The sequence below is a fragment of the Drosophila mauritiana genome, chromosome 2R (assembly GCF_004382145.1).
Source record: "Drosophila mauritiana strain mau12 chromosome 2R, ASM438214v1, whole genome shotgun sequence".
Taxonomy (NCBI): domain Eukaryota; kingdom Metazoa; phylum Arthropoda; class Insecta; order Diptera; family Drosophilidae; genus Drosophila; species Drosophila mauritiana.
Genome location: NC_046668.1, coordinates 20,359,104 through 20,378,589, shown reverse-complemented (window position 1 = coordinate 20,378,589; position 19,486 = coordinate 20,359,104). Strand labels below are relative to the sequence as shown.

General features: G+C 43.6%; 3 protein-coding genes across 6 annotated transcripts; 2 read left to right on the top strand and 1 right to left on the bottom strand.

Annotated features, from left to right (window-relative positions):
• Nucleotides 1-32: 32 nt before the first annotated feature.
• Nucleotides 33-8,631, bottom strand: LOC117138646 (ERI1 exoribonuclease 2-like). Of its 3 annotated transcripts, none has more exons than XM_033300865.1 (3): nt 7,995-8,631; nt 959-1,197; nt 33-893 (listed from the first exon to the last, which is right to left on the bottom strand). In XM_033300865.1, exons 1-3 carry the CDS (start codon nt 8,015-8,017, stop codon nt 316-318), a joined length of 840 nt encoding a protein of 279 aa, XP_033156756.1. In that variant the 5' UTR covers nt 8,018-8,631; the 3' UTR covers nt 33-315. The 3 variants fall into 3 exon arrangements, with proteins under 3 accessions (XP_033156756.1, XP_033156755.1, XP_033156754.1); XM_033300864.1 differs by lacking the exon at nt 7,995-8,631 and adding an exon at nt 2,339-2,735; XM_033300863.1 differs by lacking the exons at nt 33-893; nt 7,995-8,631 and adding an exon at nt 1,422-4,545 and having other exon boundaries at nt 1,124-1,197.
• On the top strand, nt 6,552-10,676 carry LOC117138645. Of its 2 annotated transcripts, XM_033300862.1 has the most exons (6): nt 6,552-7,149; nt 8,884-9,018; nt 9,074-9,320; nt 9,379-9,461; nt 9,512-9,661; nt 9,714-10,676. In XM_033300862.1, the coding sequence occupies exons 2-6, from the start codon at nt 8,922-8,924 to the stop codon at nt 10,376-10,378; spliced, it is 1,242 nt and encodes a 413-aa protein (XP_033156753.1). In that variant the 5' UTR covers nt 6,552-7,149; nt 8,884-8,921; the 3' UTR covers nt 10,379-10,676. The 2 variants fall into 2 exon arrangements, with proteins under 2 accessions (XP_033156753.1, XP_033156752.1); XM_033300861.1 differs by lacking the exon at nt 6,552-7,149 and having other exon boundaries at nt 8,853-9,018.
• A 1,247-nt stretch (nt 10,677-11,923) lies between these two features.
• Nucleotides 11,924-13,138, top strand: LOC117138608. Its single transcript, XM_033300817.1, has one exon. It carries the CDS (start codon nt 11,924-11,926, stop codon nt 13,136-13,138), a length of 1,215 nt encoding a protein of 404 aa, XP_033156708.1.
• The last annotated feature ends 6,348 nt before the right edge of the window (nt 13,139-19,486 follow it).

Sequence of the window (19,486 nt, the reverse complement as noted above, 5' to 3'; positions counted from 1 at the left end):
GCATTATCAAGTATGAATGGTAGAAAAATATGTATGCTCTAAGCCATATTTATAGCTATTTATAAATTTATTTGTATGATCGCTGCGATACTTCGAATTGTTCAAGTCTTATCAATTGCCGTTACAATAAAATCAGGGCAAAAAAATGAAGAAATTTAAATTTTCGTGCATGTTCTCTTTAGTTAGTCATCATCTATCTATCTCCATACCAATCCTTTCATTGCGTTTTATATTAATATTTAAATAAAATCCAGTAACTAAATGGATATTCTGCGTTCTGTTTCAAGTTTTGGAGGGATTGCTGGCCGCTGGAACTCACAACGCGATGTTGGGATTGAGCTGCTGATATGGCGTCAGATCTTTGGTGATCGAGAATAGCGCCCCGTCGCGCATCATCTTGCACATGAGGGCGCCCAGATTCTTGGCATCGTCGATCCCGGAGTGGGCCCTGCCCTCGAATGCCAGACCCACGTGCGACAGGGCATCCGTGAAGTTGCACGGGCGGTACTTGTACCACGACCGATAAATGGCCCTCACGTCGATCCACTGATTAAAGTAGGGCGGCTTGCGTATCCCTTTCCGGTTGCACTCCTTGGCCAAGCAGATGCCGAAGTCCCAGTCCGTCCAGGTGACGAATGCACAGTTACCCAGTATGTTTGACTTGTTCGACTTGGGCAAGGTGAGGTTCCTGGTGCGCACCTCATGGCGCAGCCACTCGTTAAACATGGTAATCGCCGTCTGCAGCGGTATTCCGCTGTCCACAGTCTTCTGCTGGATGCCCGTCAGCTCCGTGCAGTAGGTGCTCAAGCGCGGCGACTCGATGGGAAGGATGTACTGGTGGAACTCCGACTCGATCTTTCCTGTCTTAAGGTTTACGAGCACTGCTGGGAATTCTAAAAAGTACGAGGTTCCATTATAGCATTGGCAACAAATCGAGGTTGCTATTTTAATATCTTACCAATTATCTCCGCTTCTCGCCAATGTGGTGGAGCCTGATTTTCCCAGCAGGTCGCCTCAAAGTCCACGGCAATCACATACGAGTAGGGCTGCATGGCTAGACGCTTGGACTTCCTTGACTTCTTGCTTTTGCCGGGCACTGTGTTGGCCTCTGTGACCTCGTTGAACAACTCCTCGGGATCGTTATTTGGATCTGGGCGAGCTCCGTCGACGTATATGGTATCGATCAGGCCCAGTTGCCTGCAAAACGGACAGAAATTGAAAAATATAAGCGTTATCTTACAGTTAGAAAGCTTTTTAAATTTTTTAAAAATATTTTTTTCTAATTTTGTACAAAATAGGTATATTTTCCATAACCTCTACTCCAGCTGATCTGAGTATAAGATCAAACCAGTTTGACGTCTTATAAAACTGCTACTGTTTGGGAAACCGATTTGAAAACAGAAAATCTACGAAATCCTAACCTTCTCCCACATCTCTTGACTGCTCCTATTGCTGTTTGCCGTAGCAGACGATCATGGGTTTGTCGTGCCACAAAAGTCCATTGGTTTCGTTTAGCGCCTGGGCTATAATCTCCGGATTGTTGGCATCGAGGAAGGTCACGAAAGCCTGCCCTTTCATGCGACCCTGCTGCATGACCTTGATGTCCAAATTACTCGCTGCAGTGTACTTGGCATACAGATCCCTCAGCTGCTGTTCATCCACGGTCTTCGCCAGGTTCTTAATGTACAATTTGTTGCTGGGATCGCCGGTCTTGTAGTTCTTATAGACCGGCAGAGCTTCGAGCTGACTGGTGGACAGACGCCTCTCTGACTTTGAAGTGGATGCACCACTTTCTGGCTGTGATATAGATTCACGTCTTTCTGGGTTTATCGAAGGTGGTACTAGGGTTTCGGGCAGTTTTATGTCGATTTTGGGTGCGTCAAACGAGGGTTTTTGAACAGTCAGTTTGGGCTTAGCGTGACTAGCTAGATGGGCAGCTTGCTGTAGCATTTGGCGTGCCCGTTTGAGAGTCTTGGCACGGGCTTCTTCGCTCGCAGGAGCTAGAAGCAGTCGCTGCCTTTTGGCCAACTTTTGCTCCCCATCGTCGCTCTCCAACTCGCTTTCCGATTCGCTGGGTATCAGCTCGGTTTGAGTGCCCACGTGCTGGAGACGCATCTGAACCATCAGTCCATTGGGTCGCTTTTCAAAGGGTGGCTCCAGATTCATGCGATTCATTAGGTGCAAAACTTGGTTATAGAAGTGGGGATTTGTCTGCAGACTCTGACCGATCCTGGCTAGGATCTCCCCGTTAATGGGTGGATAGCTGTAGCTGAGATATGGCGGCGGCGGCTGTGTGAAGTCGCACTGATTATTGCAGGCGTAAAGCCTTCGAACGTACTTGTCGATATCCGGAAGGCCAGAAACAGCGCCTCCATTTCCAGCTGCCTTCGTCTGCGTGGATTTGCTGCTGGCACTGGGGGCTCCTGAAGTGGGCCGCGGTCCAAAGACACTGATGCACAGCGGCTTGTCCAGCGATTCGCTGAGAACCTGCAGTTGCTCCAGCGCTTTTGCCGCCTCCTCCGGGTCGCTATACTCGAGGAGCACCCTTTTTCGGCCGTAGGTGTTCAGTGAGCGCGGCAGGATGAGCTTGCACTCACGGATCAGCTGCGCCAGTTCTTCCAGCGAGCAGGGCATCCGTTTCAGGAGCAGTTTACTGCTAAGCGCGCTCATTTTCGGCACAATTTCCAGCGAGCTTCAGGAATTTCAACGCCGCACGCTATTTGCGAAAACAAGAAAACATGCCGCCGCGGCGTTGCCACCTAGTCGCATTTCGGTATTGCGTTTGACAACACTGAATTTTGGCGGGATTTTTAAAAGAAAGCTGCTGAGGCAGCCGTCTTGTTTGGTCGATAAAATGAAGTTGCATAAAGCAAATGCCGGCGACTCTGACTTTCACTAATTGAACTGGTTACCTCGCAATCAGATTGCTGCACCTATTTTTGTCGGCCGACGAAAAGCGAAGGAAATAAAATGTATCGATTAAATGCTAGACGAATTGATCCTTTAAAGTATATTTTCCCATTTAAAACTAGGGAATTCGCTAATTAGAGATTGTTTATTGATTTGTTGTTGGAGGAAACCCCTGTAAAATGTCAGAAAAAACTTCGACGACTTCCTTTGGGTTGAAGCAAAAGTAACAAAGAAAGTTGAGTTAAAGAAGATATCTGCCTGCATTGGGGACCAAGTAGTCACCGACAAATGAACGAATCGCGTGCCATCGCATTGCATATAGTATGCATTGCAATACATTAACTCTCCGTTGGGGGTCTTATTAGATCTTTGTTATGGGTGTACTTCCCCCAATTCGATTAGACTAATTTTTCTATTTTTCAGACGCATCAGGCCAGCCAAATGCAGCGCATCAGCCTTCGGAGTCAATGCACTTTTGGCGCACGCTACGCGCATTTAATCAAATTGAATTACATATGAAAAATGCGCGACATGATCTGCTTTTTGATATATGGCACACACAAAGTGCTTATAAAAAGATCAGCACACACACACACACACTGGTGGCCGTTGGCAGATTGCATAAAATTTGCAATGATTAAATGGACAGCGAGGAGGGGCAAATGCAGGCGGCCCCAGTCGCACTTTCGCTTTTCACTGGATTTTGGGGCGGCCAAAGGGGGCGCAACGATGGTGGACCATATGCGGAAGTCGACTTTGGCACAAACAACGCGAAATTGGATGAATGAACTCTGTGCAGCTGGCGCAGGCTGAGCGGAAAAAAAGGAAAACCACTTTTAAATTCACTTTTACTTGCGCCAATTGAAACGAGTCCGCGCTGTCGGCTTTGCATTCTAAGTGACTTTAATGGGTTGGGCTATATTTAGAAAATTGCAACCAATTGCCTAGTAGGCGGTTTGCCACTGGGGCACATCAATTTCCACGCGGAAAAGAGGTTAATTACAGGATCAATTTTATCGGTAGAAGTTTCTGCCACCAACTCCGTTGAAGGGAATGGGATTACATGACCAGATGGAAACAAAAACCATTCAATTATAAAGCCAATATTGCTATTATGCGTTGCAATGAGTTTTCTTAAACATTAGGTGCACTTTTCAGTGAGCTTTCCACACGAATTTTCCACACCCACTGAGCGTTTCACTTGAAAGAGCACTGAGTCAGCAACAGGTTTTCCAACTGGTCACCGCCGTCGCCGGTTGATGACAAGCCCCTTTTTACACATTCCATTAATTGGCCAGCGAAATTGGCATTAAAGTGCGATTTTCTTTGTCGCCAAACAATGTAGTTGTAGTAATTACACGTAACACTTCTGAAAAGCGCCATTAATTAGCCATATATTTCCCAGGGACCGCTCAGCAGTTAGCCTAATTGTGGGGGCTATAATGAATTGGCCAAATGAGAAGCGTGCCTGGACACAATGTACAGAAAAATCGAAAAAACCAAAGCCTAAAAATAAACCTCGTGATGTTGAGCATAGTGCAATCGCGTTAAATGACCATTAGGTATAAATAACAATCAAACAATTGAGCAGAGTTCAATTCTAAAATAAAGAATTGATGATGCATTTTAGTAAATTGAAATTAATTAAAATGCATATTATGTTTTATGGGATCATCAGTGGGAATCTCACGTGGCAGCTCAGCCTTTTCAAACATTATCATGCACGGCAATTGACTCTAGCTAATTGCCACATTCAAAGGTAGGGGTATTTATTTACGGATGATTACCATCAAGGTCCTGTGGATGAGTCGACTTGAGGCTGGGTTTATTGCAATTGATGGAAATTAGCAAGTGGGCTCCAAATGATATATATTTATTGCGCATACGCCCCGCATGCCGCGTTCGCAACGGAGGCGCGTGCATTCGAATTTACCATACCGTAGCCGGGCCCAAAAAAGTACGGCGGCCTTCTCCGATTCTATCCGTTTCCATATTTCAATGGAGGCTCTCCGCCGTAGCCCCCAATCTGTGGAGCTCCCCTCCGGGTCTCCTGATTTACGGACGGCATTCGTTCGAATGCAATATTGAGTTGCAGCACTATTGCTTCGGCTGCTTTTCGACCAGAATCGTAGTCGTGGTGCTGGCGACGTGGTCGGAATGCAATTGTATCGGTAGCTGTAGCGACTGTATCCGTGAGTTTCGTGTGCGCCATGCTCTTGACTTTGGATAAGTTTGGTGAAAACTGCTTTCAGCCGGATTTCCCGCACTCTGGTTGCCATCTGAAAACCAGACGCCGATTGCCGGCCAATGTCTGGGCATCGAGTTGCGCTCAGCGTTCATTGGTCAGCAGCGTGCCGGAATCTTCTAGAGAATCGTCCAGAGACCACCCTGAGATCGGTCAAAAGGTAGCCGCATGTCAATTTGGTTCCCTCCCATAAATCTCACTTCTTTTGCCCGTAGTGTATGCCAAGTTCGTTGTGGGTTTTCCGCGACCAATTGCTCTGTTTGATCTTTAATTTGTGCGCTGCAAATTTACGGCTGGCACTCCACATATGTACATTCGTTTGGTTTGATTCAATTGTTGCAAATAATAAGCTATAAACCGAGCAATAATAATAAGTATATTTCATTTCTGCTACTGCCACTGAGACAGTTCGCACAGCTTTGTTTACGATCTTAAACTGGCCGTAAAGGCGGATACGTTTTAAGCCATTTAGATAGTTAATAACAGCCAGTTTGTAAATAGAATTACATTCCACAGAGCAATTTATATGAGATATATTTTGTGAACCACCCAAATTCGTATCTTATATGTACACTCAAACCGATCTTAAGCGCATTCAAGCACATTAGCTCATTTGTTTGTTGGTTTTTTAAACGGGTTTTCGTGTGGGAATGAGAACTAGAATTCGATGAGCGACCAGCTTGGAAATTGCGCAACTTTACAGAGTTAGCTGAGTCTACTCACGAGTGGATGGCCAAGACCTCCCATTGATCGATCAGGTGCATTTTGGCCAAGACAAAGGAGGAAGTCCTGCTTATCAGTCGAAGATCTACGACTTGGCTGCAGTGGCGTGACAAATCGAACTGACACCATTTGGAGTTAAGATTGGCAAAAGTATAAAGCACAGATCTTGATTGGAAGCTTTCATTTGATGCCCCATGCGCTTTGTTATTGCGGCCGCAAGGTTTCCATTTATAGAATACTACGCATTTCAATTAATGAAATAGTCATAATTAAATTAAAGAGTCGCCAGCACGAGTCGTATAACAATAGGGTATTCAAACAGTCCGAGATTACGCAGATACATTATGTACGTATGTAGTATGTAAATACGCTCCATGTGCGCAGGGTGCTATTTACAGAGTAACTCGAGACCATGTCGTCATATAGATTACTCGCTTTATCAATGCAGCCTCCCGTTTTAGTTTTATTGCATTCTCATTGTAGTCCACAAAAGTTTCCACTGCACAGCCATATAAATACATATGACCATATATATATAGATTTATAAACATGCATATGAGTTGGTGGTACTTGTATATACACAGCGTATGTTTCATGTGCAAATTGAACTAGCAGGTCAGGCGAGGACATATTGGGGCCATCGGGCCGCGATACAGACACATTCTTTGTGGATGCAATCTGCTGCACTTTTGCAGCTTCCACTGGGCCCGTCTGTCATCCGTCATCTGGCCAGCGAGATCTGGGGATTGGAGTGAGAGGCCTCGTGTTCACTTCCAATTACACTCAATTACCGAAGTCCGTGTCCCAGCAACTCTGATCTCAATTGCTGAATGGCTGGGAGTTATTTTTGGACCACCCCATCCCTCCCAGGGAATGGGTCAGGTGAATCACTGCTCCAACTATGGGCAGACCATTTGCCAGAGCAGCTCGGATCCTCCGGGCAAAGTGCATGCGGCATATAGTTTATAGTAAGTAGTCCGTGGCGTGTGGGATAGTCCCAATTCTGATTGCTGAGCACGCGGCCAATCAGTCAGCGGGCCATCAATCAACTGATCGCGTACTTAACGCCTGTGCGCCGCTTGATTAATTTAATCATGTGTGATTTGCGACTGTTTGGTTTACTTGGCGAGCGCAAACAGCATATAAATAAATATCGGAGTCTATAGTGAATGAATAGTGGATAATGCCGCTGGAAATTCGATAGCCAGATATTGCTTATTTGTCTAGTGGTTGTACATGCTGGGGAAAAGTCAACAAACGAAATCGAGAAGGTAAACAAATACATTGTTAGTTGTTAGACAATAACAGAATTAATTGCACAGACCTCTCGTAAGATTTCCTATTATTAGCAGTTCATTTGAAATTCAGATTATCATAATCCTACGTTCGCTGTATTCTTAAGTTTATGAATTGATCTTGTTTAATTCGATTGAAAATGTAGTTTAATCTGGTTGCGAAACTGGTATTATGAAGATTTTGAAAATATTTCATGCGAAATGAATTTGGATCTAAGCACAAGGATGTTTATTTTTGTAACTTACGAAATGTAAATGTACTGCTATTAAGTATAATATATAATCTTACAATTTAAATACATGAATATAATTGCAGGTATATCTACGATTCCGCAATATGCGTAATTATTGTTATCAGTGCCTGATTACACTTAGCTATATTTTAAGTGCGTTTCAGGGGCGCCAAAGTGCATTGACCAACTTCAATATCAACAACTCGTTGCTGGGAAATAAATATTTGCCCGAAAGTTATTACACGGCCTCAAGCGCTTTGCTGTTGACCAAGAGGCAACAAAAGAAAAAAAAGGCCAGGGCCGGATTTTCCAGGCTGCGGACTTTGTTATTTCGTCGGAAAATTGAAATGAAAAATGGGGTCAGTTCAGGTCAGCACGACAGGATGACGGGGCCACAGAAAATCAATTTACGCGGGCAAGAGCCGGAAAAACCCCCTTTCGTTGGAAACTCCGCCCCTGGCCAACTTAATTGCGGTTTGTTAAGTGGAAAAGCAAAGAAAGAGAAGGTGGACTACAACTTTCAACGGGAAAATTCCTATACACATACTTTATGGGTAATATTAGCGAGGAAACAGAATAAAAACTCACCTTGCTAGTTTTATCAAGGCCATTTCTGACTGACTGACGTTTCTCTGATTTTATACTTTTTTTTTTTTTGGCAGGACCTACTATTTATGCTATTCGAAATTCGTGGGCTTATTTATTTAACTCCCTATTCCCCTTTTTTTTTGCGATATTGGCAGTGCAAGAAACGGTAAACTAGGAAGAAGATGAACGAGCCGAGTTCCTTTTGTTGTCTGCTCACTCACACGCACACGCCGAAACACAAAAACACGCGCGCACACACAAGCGAAGTTTCAGCCGGCACAACAAAAACACTGCGCTTTTTCGATACTTTCGTTACGTTCTGCTTTCCTTCTTATTTTGATTTAGCTATTTATTTAACTCGTTTTTTTTACATATTCCCGCACGCACACTGGGTTTTTTCTCTTTGTCTTTTTGTACAACCTTTCAGTCAAGTGCATTTGGCGATTGATGCAATTGCAGCTGTAAATGAACTATCCGCCCAGCCGAGTATTTAACCGGTTAATAGAGATGCACTCCTGGTATTTGCATTTTTGCGTGCCTGTCGGTATATTCTCGTATAGCTGCGCTAGCAATTCGCATCTAATATTCGGTTGTAACTCGCTCGGCGCCCGTTCACAAATGCAGCGGCATTAAATCGGCGAAATATATCAACCGTATTGCGATATATCGATTTCCGGCGTCGAACAGCTGTTGCATCCGCGCTCCGAACCTTTTCATAATATTCAACACGCAGTTGAGCTTCCAACCAATTGAGTTCCGTTCTCAGCCGCAATGGCGTTTTACAGTACAGAAACATAGTTTTCCTTACAGAACTGTTAAGTTCAAACGTGATAAAAGTTGATTTTTGAAAAAAGTTCTGGCATTTGACACGTATTGTATTTTCTCACAGCTGTTTCCATTATAATAACAACAAACCATTGAACCAAAATGTGGGAGCAGCTAGCGAGATATCGCAATCACTTTCTGCAACACGAAATCAAGGATGTGATGAAGCCGACCTCCATCAACAGCTTACAGACTACGGGTAATTTACTTATATATATAATCAGCGAAGGATAATCTTAAAAAATGGATTATAGAGTGGATGCACAATATGGAGAAACGGAATATTTGCAGGTGCATTCCGTACTGCTGCAATTCGACCTCGACGCACCTGGCGGATCGTGCTGACCTGGCCTACGGCTGGTTTGCACTGCCCAAATTGCTCAAAGAACTGGATAGTGATGTCAGGCTGACCCATTGGAAGGCAGTCGTTTCGTTGTCGGAATTCGTTCTAAATCCACTGAATGCCCAGAGAGCTATCATTGAAATGGACCTTGTTAGAAAGTGGGTTGTCTGCCTCGAGGAGTTTTCTTCATCTCATCCACTTTTAATCCTCCAATAGGTTGAAAAATGCCTTTATGCGAATGAGATTGAAGCAGCACAAGGAGGAGCACAGGGAAGTGGAGATGTATCTAAGGATTTATAGTAAGTTTAGGGACTTGTGAATTCTTTGGATAAACTTCTATTTGTTAAAGATATACTCTCACGCAATTTGGATGGAGCCGAAAATATAGCCAACCGCAAGTGCTTAAGGGTGGAGTTCTATAAAATCATTAAGAACCAAGAGCCTATTAAGGATGATTTGGCTTCAGAGATATTGCGAAATTTGACGTGCAAGCCCAAAGGTGAGCTGTTATTAGCATTCATTAGATTTTAATGTGTTATATTTTCTCCTAGTTCTGGGTATATTCCTGGAGGATCCAGAAAACTTTTCCGCCTTGGCCGAGATCTTCAGGCAGGATCCATGCCGTCCGCACTATCCTTCGCATTTGTGGCACCATCTGTGCGACATGCTGGAAGTGGCGCCCGATCGGGGCATCGAGCTGGGCTTCTTTGAGCTGCTGCACTCGAGGATCCTAAACCGCTTGTCCAACTTCTGGGACATGAGCACCAAGGCATTTGCGCTGCTCCTCTGCTGTGCTGAAGGTCAGCGGCGTTTCGATGCCGTGGATGGTGTTAAGTTGCTTTTCGACGTCTTTGCCCAGCCCGATGAGAATCCGCGGATGTTGCTGCCCCGCCAGAAGGTGGAAAACTGGGAATATACGGCTTTGGCACTGCTCAATGGCCTCCATAGCAAGCGTGCCTTGTGGCGCAGCAGGGAGTTCACCCAACTGCCGTGTTATGTGGGTCGTCTCATGGTTTCCACGACTGATAATCCCCGCCTGCAACTTTATTGCCTTAAAGTGTTTCGTGAGATGGGTGTTATGCCCTGCATTAAGCGCTACATCATTGGGAACTGGCTGCAGGACATCTGCAAGTTGTTCTGCCTGGATGCTGATGCGGAATGCGCCCGGAATGCTCTGGTCGATTGGCTGCGTCGGGATATTGCCGATAGTAGTTAAATCTCCCGGTTGTAGTTACATTCATTTGAACCTGATTGTTTGTTACATGGAAAACATCGCTTTTCCCCACTTTCAACCGCTCAGATAAATCCAAACCGTTTCAAAAGCACCCCTGCTGATGTCCCAAAGAGAAACCGGTTAACAGAGGGGCAAAAATGGTAAAGAGAGGGAGAGTGAGAGAGAGAGAGAGAGAGCTTTGCCGTTTAGCAAAACATTGTAAATTGTAGTAAATATTTAGCAACTCTCGAATTTCGTTTGATGTTTATAAATCTCTTAAAAATAAATGCATCCTGTTCTTGACCCTGTCAACTTAAAATATTATATACGTATTTATATCAATTTAATATAATCTATGGCTGCATTGAATATTCATAGAACGTGTGAGCGAAAGTGTGGAATGTCACGAACGCAGGAAACTTTTCCAATTTCCGATGCCTGGACATTGCCGACAATAATGAGCAGTGGCACTCTGGAAGGCCAAAAGGATATGAGGATGCAAGGATGCAAGGATGCGGTGCTGGCAGGACAAGCACCGCAAAAATAACAACAAGAGTGCAAAAGTAACGACCACTGACCAGAGAAGCCACAGTGACCGCAGTTTGCGGTTCCTTTCAAGCCTCCACTGCGCTGTTTTTTCACATCTACATATTTTAATATCTAACTCTATATATATTATATATGTATATACAGAGCATTTTTTCCGTATTATTTTTCTGCGGTGACAAACTTGGCAACGAGTCGCAGTTCCTTTTTAATTTATTTGAATTGGCAATGGGTAGGAGTCCGTCCGGCTGCCCGGGCCACATTTCGCATTCAATCGGCAAGTTTTGCGCCTTGTCATCGGCGGGATTCTTCTTGGTAGCAATTTTCCAAAGTCCCTGGTGCCCGACCGACTCTTTTGTGAACTTTTTAATTACCGCTGCGAGTTTTGCCTTGCTTTCTTTTCGGACTTCCCCCGCCCCAGTCGCTGGCTGCATAGCATAGCTTTTTCCATTTTTCAAGTTGTTTATGAAATATTTTATGGAAATTATGCAAAACTTGTTTACCAGACTTCACATCCAGCACCCGCCGCCGCTCGCCATCAGCCATTTCTCCATTTGGCGCCTTCAAACCAAGTTCCTCACTTTTTGCCACTCAAATTAATTGCGTAACAAATTGTGTTGATGAAGTGCAAGAATTCCGGAGTACATCTAACTGAAATGTTCTTGGCCATGAAGCCATCGAGGACGCTTTTGTTTTCCGGCTAATGTACACAGTCGGTTGCCATGGCCCCTCATCAAGTTCTCATTTTCAGCGCACTTGCAGCAAGTGTTTATTGCGAAAAAGAATAGAATATGAAAAGCACATCGAGAAAACCTAAGAGCACATTTTTTAATAATGCTTATATCAAACTATAAAAATTGCTACTGTCCATTTCAGTGCCATATAGCTAATTGGTGGACATCAGAAGATCATTATGGCGGCATTACGCACCTAACGATGGCCATTCTATTGGGAAACAGTCGTATCCTTTCGCGGCATTCAGTCGGTAGATCCATTTCATCGATGGCCCCGTGGCATTCGCTTCGCCTGAGCAACCGTTACATCAGCAGGCACGTGCTCCTCCTGCTGCGCTTCTACCTGGCGCAGTTCTATTACCTGGGATTGATGCGCCTTCGCTACGATGAGTCCTACAACGAGCTGCGATTGACGTACTACAGCGTCACGGTGTCAAGGATGATTGGGCTTTGGTGCGCCTTCTTCTTCACGCTGGCACTCCTGGATCCCTATACCCTGATGCTGCATCTCCAGCTAGTGGGATTCTCCTGCTGGCTGTTAATCCAGCCAAGAGAAGTCATAGAGGAGCGAAGACGGGTGATAAACCGAATCCTTCGACTTTCGCCACAGCTCCATCGACTCTGCAGGCGAAAAGTGGAGCTGTCCTGGTTTGTGGCCTTCCAGTTGGTGCTCAAGCTGCTGGTCTTTCGGTTGTTCTACAAGGGACTGCTGGGCCCTACAAACGCCGCCTGGAAAGCGCTCTTCATTGTGCTCTTCGTGGTGCCTATTTCACTGGCCATTTGGGTGATAGACGTCACCTCGCATCTGATTAGCATTGTGCTCGCCCTGCTGCTGAAGTCCTTCGAGCTGGTGAACAGTGAAATGGCGGCCATTGACGAGAGGCTCTGTTTGGAGATCCTGCGATCGGATTACCGAGCGGTCAGAAGGCTACAGAGACGCCAGATTTCGCTGCAGCGGTTGCATCGATCCTATGTGAAGGTCACCCGGCAATGTTTAGATTGCCTGAGCCCCCAGTTGGTTCTCATCATCCTCTACAACCTGAGCTCCATCTACACTTTTTCCAGTGGCGTATGGCGGCGCATCTTCCAGATCGCGGTCATCGTCAACACGCTGCGCTCTCTGCTGCACACCCTCGACGAGCTGGTGGCCACTACTGGTGCTCCGCAGGACACCTCCTGGATGCATGTGGCGCGATTGCTTCAGTTCGAGGAGGTCCTGGCCACGCATGGATGGTTGCAGCGGAAGGACTTTCGCTGGAAGCTGCAGGATACCGACAGTTTTGGTCAGAGCGTAAGGAGCAGCTGCTTCCAAAGAAGGATTTTAGTCCTGGGATTGGTTACTCCCAACAAACGACTTCTGTTTCGCATTGCCTTCGCGTTCTGTTGTCTCCTGCATCTGCATTATATGCTCAAGAAATCTGCTTTGGTTACCGAGAAGGAAATCTTTATCGGTTCGGAAGTGATCACAAAACCCAAGCATTAGGCACTTTTAGTTTGTAGAAAGTTTTCAATTTGCATTCGAGATTTGGGTAAATAATAAATTAATACATATGTTAAATATTCATTGATTGTTCAGCAATGAACTTAATTAAAACAAAACAAATGGGTTCTTAGCAGTACATTAGCTCGGAAGTTTAGAGAAGTAGTTATGGGGTTAAGAGCAAGTTGCAACTAAGCACCCAGTCGCTTATAAAGGTTAAGAATGCAGGAAAATATTTTAAGTCATGATTAATGTAGCCGAGTCGCACTTTGTTTATTAAACACCGAGCAAAGTTGCTCCTCTTCGCGACGGTAAACCCCGCCAACTATGCAGTTCCTTTGCCAGGATGAGCCCATTTCTCAAACGCTTTGATTAACTTTCTGCAGGAGCTCTCGGGTCGCCTTTAAGACATTTATCATCTATTTATTGCACTCCAAATAATATTTGTTCAATATAACACGCACTTTACAAGACGGAGTCTGCTCCACGGGACCTGAAGAGCCTTCTGCCGCTGCCGGGTAATTTTAAATAATTTATGCATTCGCCCCTTCTGTAACATGCACAAAAATAACAAGGGAAGCCTCTATATTCTCCGGCCAACGGGCCACCCCGCAGTGAGTTCCCATTCCCAGACCCATTCCCATTCCTTGATATATGTAATTGCATGGCTGGCCGAGCACTTGAGGTGCCGGGTCCTGAATCGGCTCCTTGAACTCCCCTCCGATCCTCACACATGCCCATGCTTCCTGCCGCCCTGCTTTCGTCCTTGCTCCTTCCTGGCGAGATGGGGATGCGGATCCATAAATCATTTTTAAAACATTACCTCAACGAATGCGACTACGTAGAAGTATTTTATGTATACAATTTTGCACCTCCTAAAGCGGCACAAGATTTATAGTTAAGTGGCTCCAGGGACGACCAACCCACCTGCAAATCCTCTCCAGGATTGTCACAACAAGGTTGATTAAATTTTTCAACTGACTTTGGCACAGTTTTGCCAACCGATTTATAGCCACAGTTCGCTTTCGTTTTTCGCCATCTAATGGTGTTTATTTCTTTTACTTCCATTGCCGAACAAACATTGAAAGTCAATTAAACTTTTATGCACGCAAAGGCAAAGAGTCGGTCAAAATAAAGGAGCATTAGAGCAATTTCAATTTATTTTGGCTGAGTGATAAAATAAAACATTCTAGCGAAGCATTGACTTTGATTTAAGTTTTAAGTTTTGATTGTTTCGGGAGCACTTCACCCTCTTATCCGATATCTTTTATCTGTCTTGCGTTCCTTGGGGTTCATGCTCAACAGAAGACAATGGAGTGTGACAAGTGTCGGGAGAAAGGGGGAAAACTTATCCCATTGCTCTTGTTATTCAAAGAATTTACACTCTGGTGAAAAGCCAATGATTTCCCTTCGTCCAGTGTGAACTAATGTTTCTTATGCCAACCAAGAAATTGGGCGGCTGGCGGGTAGAAAAGCAGCCAAATCTATATATACATATATATTTGTTGGGAAAATATATGGTTGAGCGGAAAATAAGGGAGCAGAGCCACGGGCAAACGGCTTTTGTATAAATCTCTTTAATTTATTAGATTTCATTAGACATTTTGGCGTTGAGTTTGGCCCGGGGGGTTGGCAAAATGCCGTGGTTCCACCGCAATTTTTATATTAACAAGCTCGAAACATGACTTTCCCTTGTGCCGTCATAAAAAGTAATAATGTGGCCCTAAAATCGTTAGCCGAGGGCCAAGAAGACGGCGAAGATAAGACAGCGTGATGGAGGTGGAATGCGAACGAAAGTGTAGCATACTTTTCTGGGCTCGCCTCTTTGCTTTGTGTTTTCATATAAAATCAACGTATTTTCGTAAGATGTTTAAAATGTAAATTTATAAATATATTTATGCCTTGTGTTCTGCATAATATTATTTGGTAGTTATTGTTTGCTTATTAGCTGCCACTATTCCTTGAAACACACAATAATCAGTGCCAAACTGGGTCAAGTTGTTTCAAAATGTAAGCCCAAATTAAAATACACTCTTGCCATATCTCTGGCCATATCTTTGGCAGTTACGCAAGGCACATGCATGTATAATTTAGGATCACTCCAAATAAATTACACACTCAACGATGTCAACCCACACACACGCAAACACACACACACACACTGAAAGCAGAAAGGCAACAACGTTGTAATCAACAAAATTACACTAAAATACAAAGCAAAAAAAAAAAAACGAGAGGAGAAATAAATTTGACACGAATGCGTCGACGAGGATGACACAAAAGCGGCACCAACCCAAAAACCCACACCGACCCTCGAACGGGTTCACCCCTCCCCTAACTTTCACCCCCCTTTCCAACCTTTATTTTTACGTACCCCCTTTCTCCGTGAAAGCCAAAGTAAAAATGGCACAACGCTCGAAGCCAGACAATGTAAAACTTGCTGCCAGGACATGACGAGGCGAACAAGTGGCATGCTCCTGTAGGTGTACAACTCAGCCAGTGCACTGAGAGAAATGGATGAAATAATCCGTCTAGAGATTTAACTCTCAACGATTTTGCATATGTTCATAAACTTTTTATTTTGGTGATTGCACTACAATCATTTCTCAGATAAGTAACTTTTTATTAAGTCTAAATTTTAACAATTTTAACTTTAATTTCTTTAAAAAATATTACAGCAAATGCTGTTATTAAAAGTGGTTTTAATTTTTTAGTTTTAATAAAAAATTGTTAAAAACATCGACCAATGTTTGGTTTGAATAAACAAAATGTTAATATATATGTGATTTAACAGGTCACTTTTTTTTAAGAGCCAAAAGGTGCTGTGCATTTGGACGAGAGTGTTTGCGTTTGCGGGTGTGAGTGAGTGTGTGTCATGTGCGACACTTTGTAACATATTTTTTCTCATTTGTTTTCGCGCTTCTCCGTCTGCGTGTGAGTGTTTGCCTCTTTTTCGGCGTCACTCGTCAGTGTCGCCCACTCCCTCGCCCCTCTTTTATTCACTTCACCCTAATGTCCCTCCACCTGCGTGCGATTGTATATATGTGTGTGTGTGTTTGTCACGCAACACACACTCACTCACACTCGCACACATTGAGACCCACTTGTACGTGTGACCTACAACCCACCACCCCGCGCGTATCAATCAGTTAAAAATATTTTACGCTGACAAAGGTGGCAAGCAAAAAACAGGGGGCTCCACCTTTGTTTTTGTTGTAATTTTTATGGCTACATTTATAACATTTATTTTGTATTTTTACGAGCTGAATTGTCTTCTGGTGCTTTATTATTATGTCTCACTTCGGGCTTTTATGAGGTTTTCCTGCTCCCAAACGACAACAAAGCGACAAAAAAAGGAAAACCTTTGCACACAGTAACCAAAAACCAAATTGCCAGGCAGTTTAATGACATTCTAAGTGTGCCCCTGGGGGAAAAAGGGAAAAGGGGTTTGGAATATCAGGAACAGCCTTCATAAAGTTTAAACCATAATTTGGTAATATCTTGCCGCAGGTAACTGAACTACATTTAAAATGTATTGTTACCTTTGAGGTTTTGAAAATATAATTTGAAAATATAATTTTCAAATCTTTTAAAAAGATTCAGCTTATGTCAATGACACCATTGCCCAGTATCAAATTTCCCACTTTAACTGCATTATTCAGCTCGCTTGGACAAAAGTTGTCCAGCAGTCGGAGTTTCTCACTTATCCAGCTCCATTTTTCTCACCCTCCGGGGGCTTTTTAGAAAATGTGCCAGGCCCAGAAAAAATCGCCAACAAAGCGGAGCATTTTATAATAGATTTTCAACAATGGAATGCTTTGTTTTCACTTTGATTAAAATATTTTTTCCTTCCCCACATATATAATATGCACAATATACAGCAAAGATAAAATGGGTATCATAGACAGAGAGAGATAGAGAGAGAGTGAGAGAGCTGCTATGGGGGAGCCGAACCTAGTTATAAAACAAATTATGCATTATTAAAAACACAAGAGACGCGGCAGGGAGAAGGGGAATGGAATGGATGGGGAACGTAATGCAATGGCAGTTGGAAGAAATGGAGAAGAACCAGGACATGGAGGAACTGACAATGAAGCCGCAAAAACTTGGCACAACCAACAGAAAAAGGATATATAAACTAAACAAAAAAAAATAAAGTCCATGGAACGAAGAACAGAATGTTAAATTTTATAAATAGAGCATGGAACAACAGAGAGTGAAGGGAGGGGGCAGGATGGAGGCCATAGAGATTGAAGTGCCAGCAAATTTATGGAATACGAACATTTCCTATTTTTCCTATTTTCCTCTCCCCTTTTTTTTTGTTGATTTACTTTTGCTCTGCGCAAATTGAATCAAATGCAATGGAAAAGGGGGACGACTGAAGGGATGGGGGGCTGGTGAAAGGCTGTCAAGGATTTGGTTGCCGAGTTGAAAGGCAAACGAAGTTTTGTTCCAGCGACAATTTGTCGTCTAGTTCCTGCAGCCAAAGCCAAAGCCGAACCTGGATCTGAACCTGACAAGATGTGAAATATTTTATCATATATAGGTGGGGCACAGGCCAACTGACAATGAACAAGGCAAATACAAACAGAGCTGACAATCCGAATCAGAATCAGTGAATGTCAAGCATACTTTAATAAGTTTAGTTAACACAAAGTCAACTAAAAAGGACAACTGAAAAACGACAGGGTCTGAAAACGAGAAACGGATAAAGGAATTTCCGAAGTGAGTAGCTGGGTAACTAAGTCAACTTGGGCGAAATATAATAATGTTTACTATCGCGAGTGGAGAGGGAAATTGTTAGAAATTTAAAGTCAAAACTGAGCTATAAAATCAAATTAGCTGTCATATATTGTTAAGATTTTTAAACTGATGCTTTTCCTATTATTATAAGTGTTGAACAACGATTTTACTATTAGCTATCGCCCTACTTAAATCACTTTCTCGTCTAAATATTCTTCAGCCGCAAATTTGATACCCACGAATACACCGAATCATTTTGTATTTATTTGCGTCGGGAGATTACCGTAATTTTCCCCAATTGTATCGTTGCCGTATAGCCCGTATAAAACATGAAAATTTCGTCATGAACGCCAGCTTATATGTATAACAATTCCCTGTCCATTCAACCGTTCAAACAAAAACCTGTAACAATATAGATGCGGCATTTAAATGTTAATTCTCGTTTAGCGTTGCACGCCGCGTATACGTAATATCGCGCAAACTGATTTTTAGTTGTGTGCGCTGTTGGCGTTGATGCACCACACACACACACACACACACTAATGTGTATACACACTGCTGACCGACCACATTTTGAAGCGAGTTGATTTTGCAGTTCATTCAGCATGTTGACCAAAATTGGCGTGGTTTTAATGTCCCCCATCGCCGTGTTCCCCGCTCGACACCCTTTGATATGAAATAAGTTTTAGCTGCTATTTTGGCTATTTTCTTTCTTCCCCATTTGGCAATTTTCGCTTCAGTCCAGAGTCCACAGCTCGAAACAATGTGCGGACTATTAGCCAAAATGTTAAATGACACGTTGAATGGTGAATGGTGGGTGGTGTGGGGTGAACTAGTTTAGTTTTTGGGGTTTTGTTAGTACATGATTGGGGTTTTAACTCTTTTGCAGGATTGCTGTGGTCGCTTAACTGGTAAATAAAACAGGGTACAGTTGTGCCCGGCTAGGCAGTCAATTAATTTCAAAGGATTTTTGCCAGAATCTGTTTCACATGCCCCAAATCACTCCGCTTCCCAATCAGATCACAAAATCCGCCAGGAATTCCTTTTCAATCTCTCGCCCAGAAATTAAATAGAATTTATCATGGCGTTGCCGTCGAGCGTCTCCAAGGAGCTGCAGCTGCTGGAGGTCCTGGCTGCAGGACCTCGCCTGCAACCGGACCAAATGGATTATTAAATTTTCATGCTTCAGCTTGGCTGATAATCCGGCGAAACAAACGAAAATTGAAGTGCAACTGGCAGCCCCAGGAGCAGGAAAATAGAAGGATTCCGGCGAAGGATAGGGTCGAATCCCCAGCCAATCTCCAGCACATGTCCCTAGGGACAACAGATTTGCTGCTTATAATGATCTGTATCTGTGTCTCACTTTGTAAGTACACTTAGAGTAAGGTATCCAATACAAAAGATAAAAGAACAGACCTGAGTAGAAGATGCTTCTTTTCATTTATTACAAAGTAGCTTCTTTTCATGTGTTCCACTTCAAAAACCTGGTCTAAAACCATTTTAGAACCTATATTAAATCCCTGGCCTTCATATTTCTTTCGAGTGTACGCACAGTGCAGCATATATATCTTCTTATGTGCGAGGCGACAATCCCAGCAAGAATTGCAA

Bases quoted from the DNA above. Each gene is read 5' to 3' on its own strand.
- LOC117138646 (XM_033300863.1), bottom strand. From the start codon at position 2,670: ATGAGCGCGCTTAGCAGTAAACTGCTCCTGAAACGGATGCCCTGCTCG.
- LOC117138645 (XM_033300862.1), top strand. From the start codon at position 8,922: ATGTGGGAGCAGCTAGCGAGATATCGCAATCACTTTCTGCAACACGAA. The intron at 9,462-9,511 runs GTAAGTTTAGGG...TATTTGTTAAAG, and splicing joins GATGTATCTAAGGATTTATA to ATATACTCTCACGCAATTTG. The intron at 9,662-9,713 runs GTGAGCTGTTAT...ATTTTCTCCTAG, and splicing joins TTTGACGTGCAAGCCCAAAG to TTCTGGGTATATTCCTGGAG.
- LOC117138608 (XM_033300817.1), top strand. From the start codon at position 11,924: ATGGCCCCGTGGCATTCGCTTCGCCTGAGCAACCGTTACATCAGCAGG.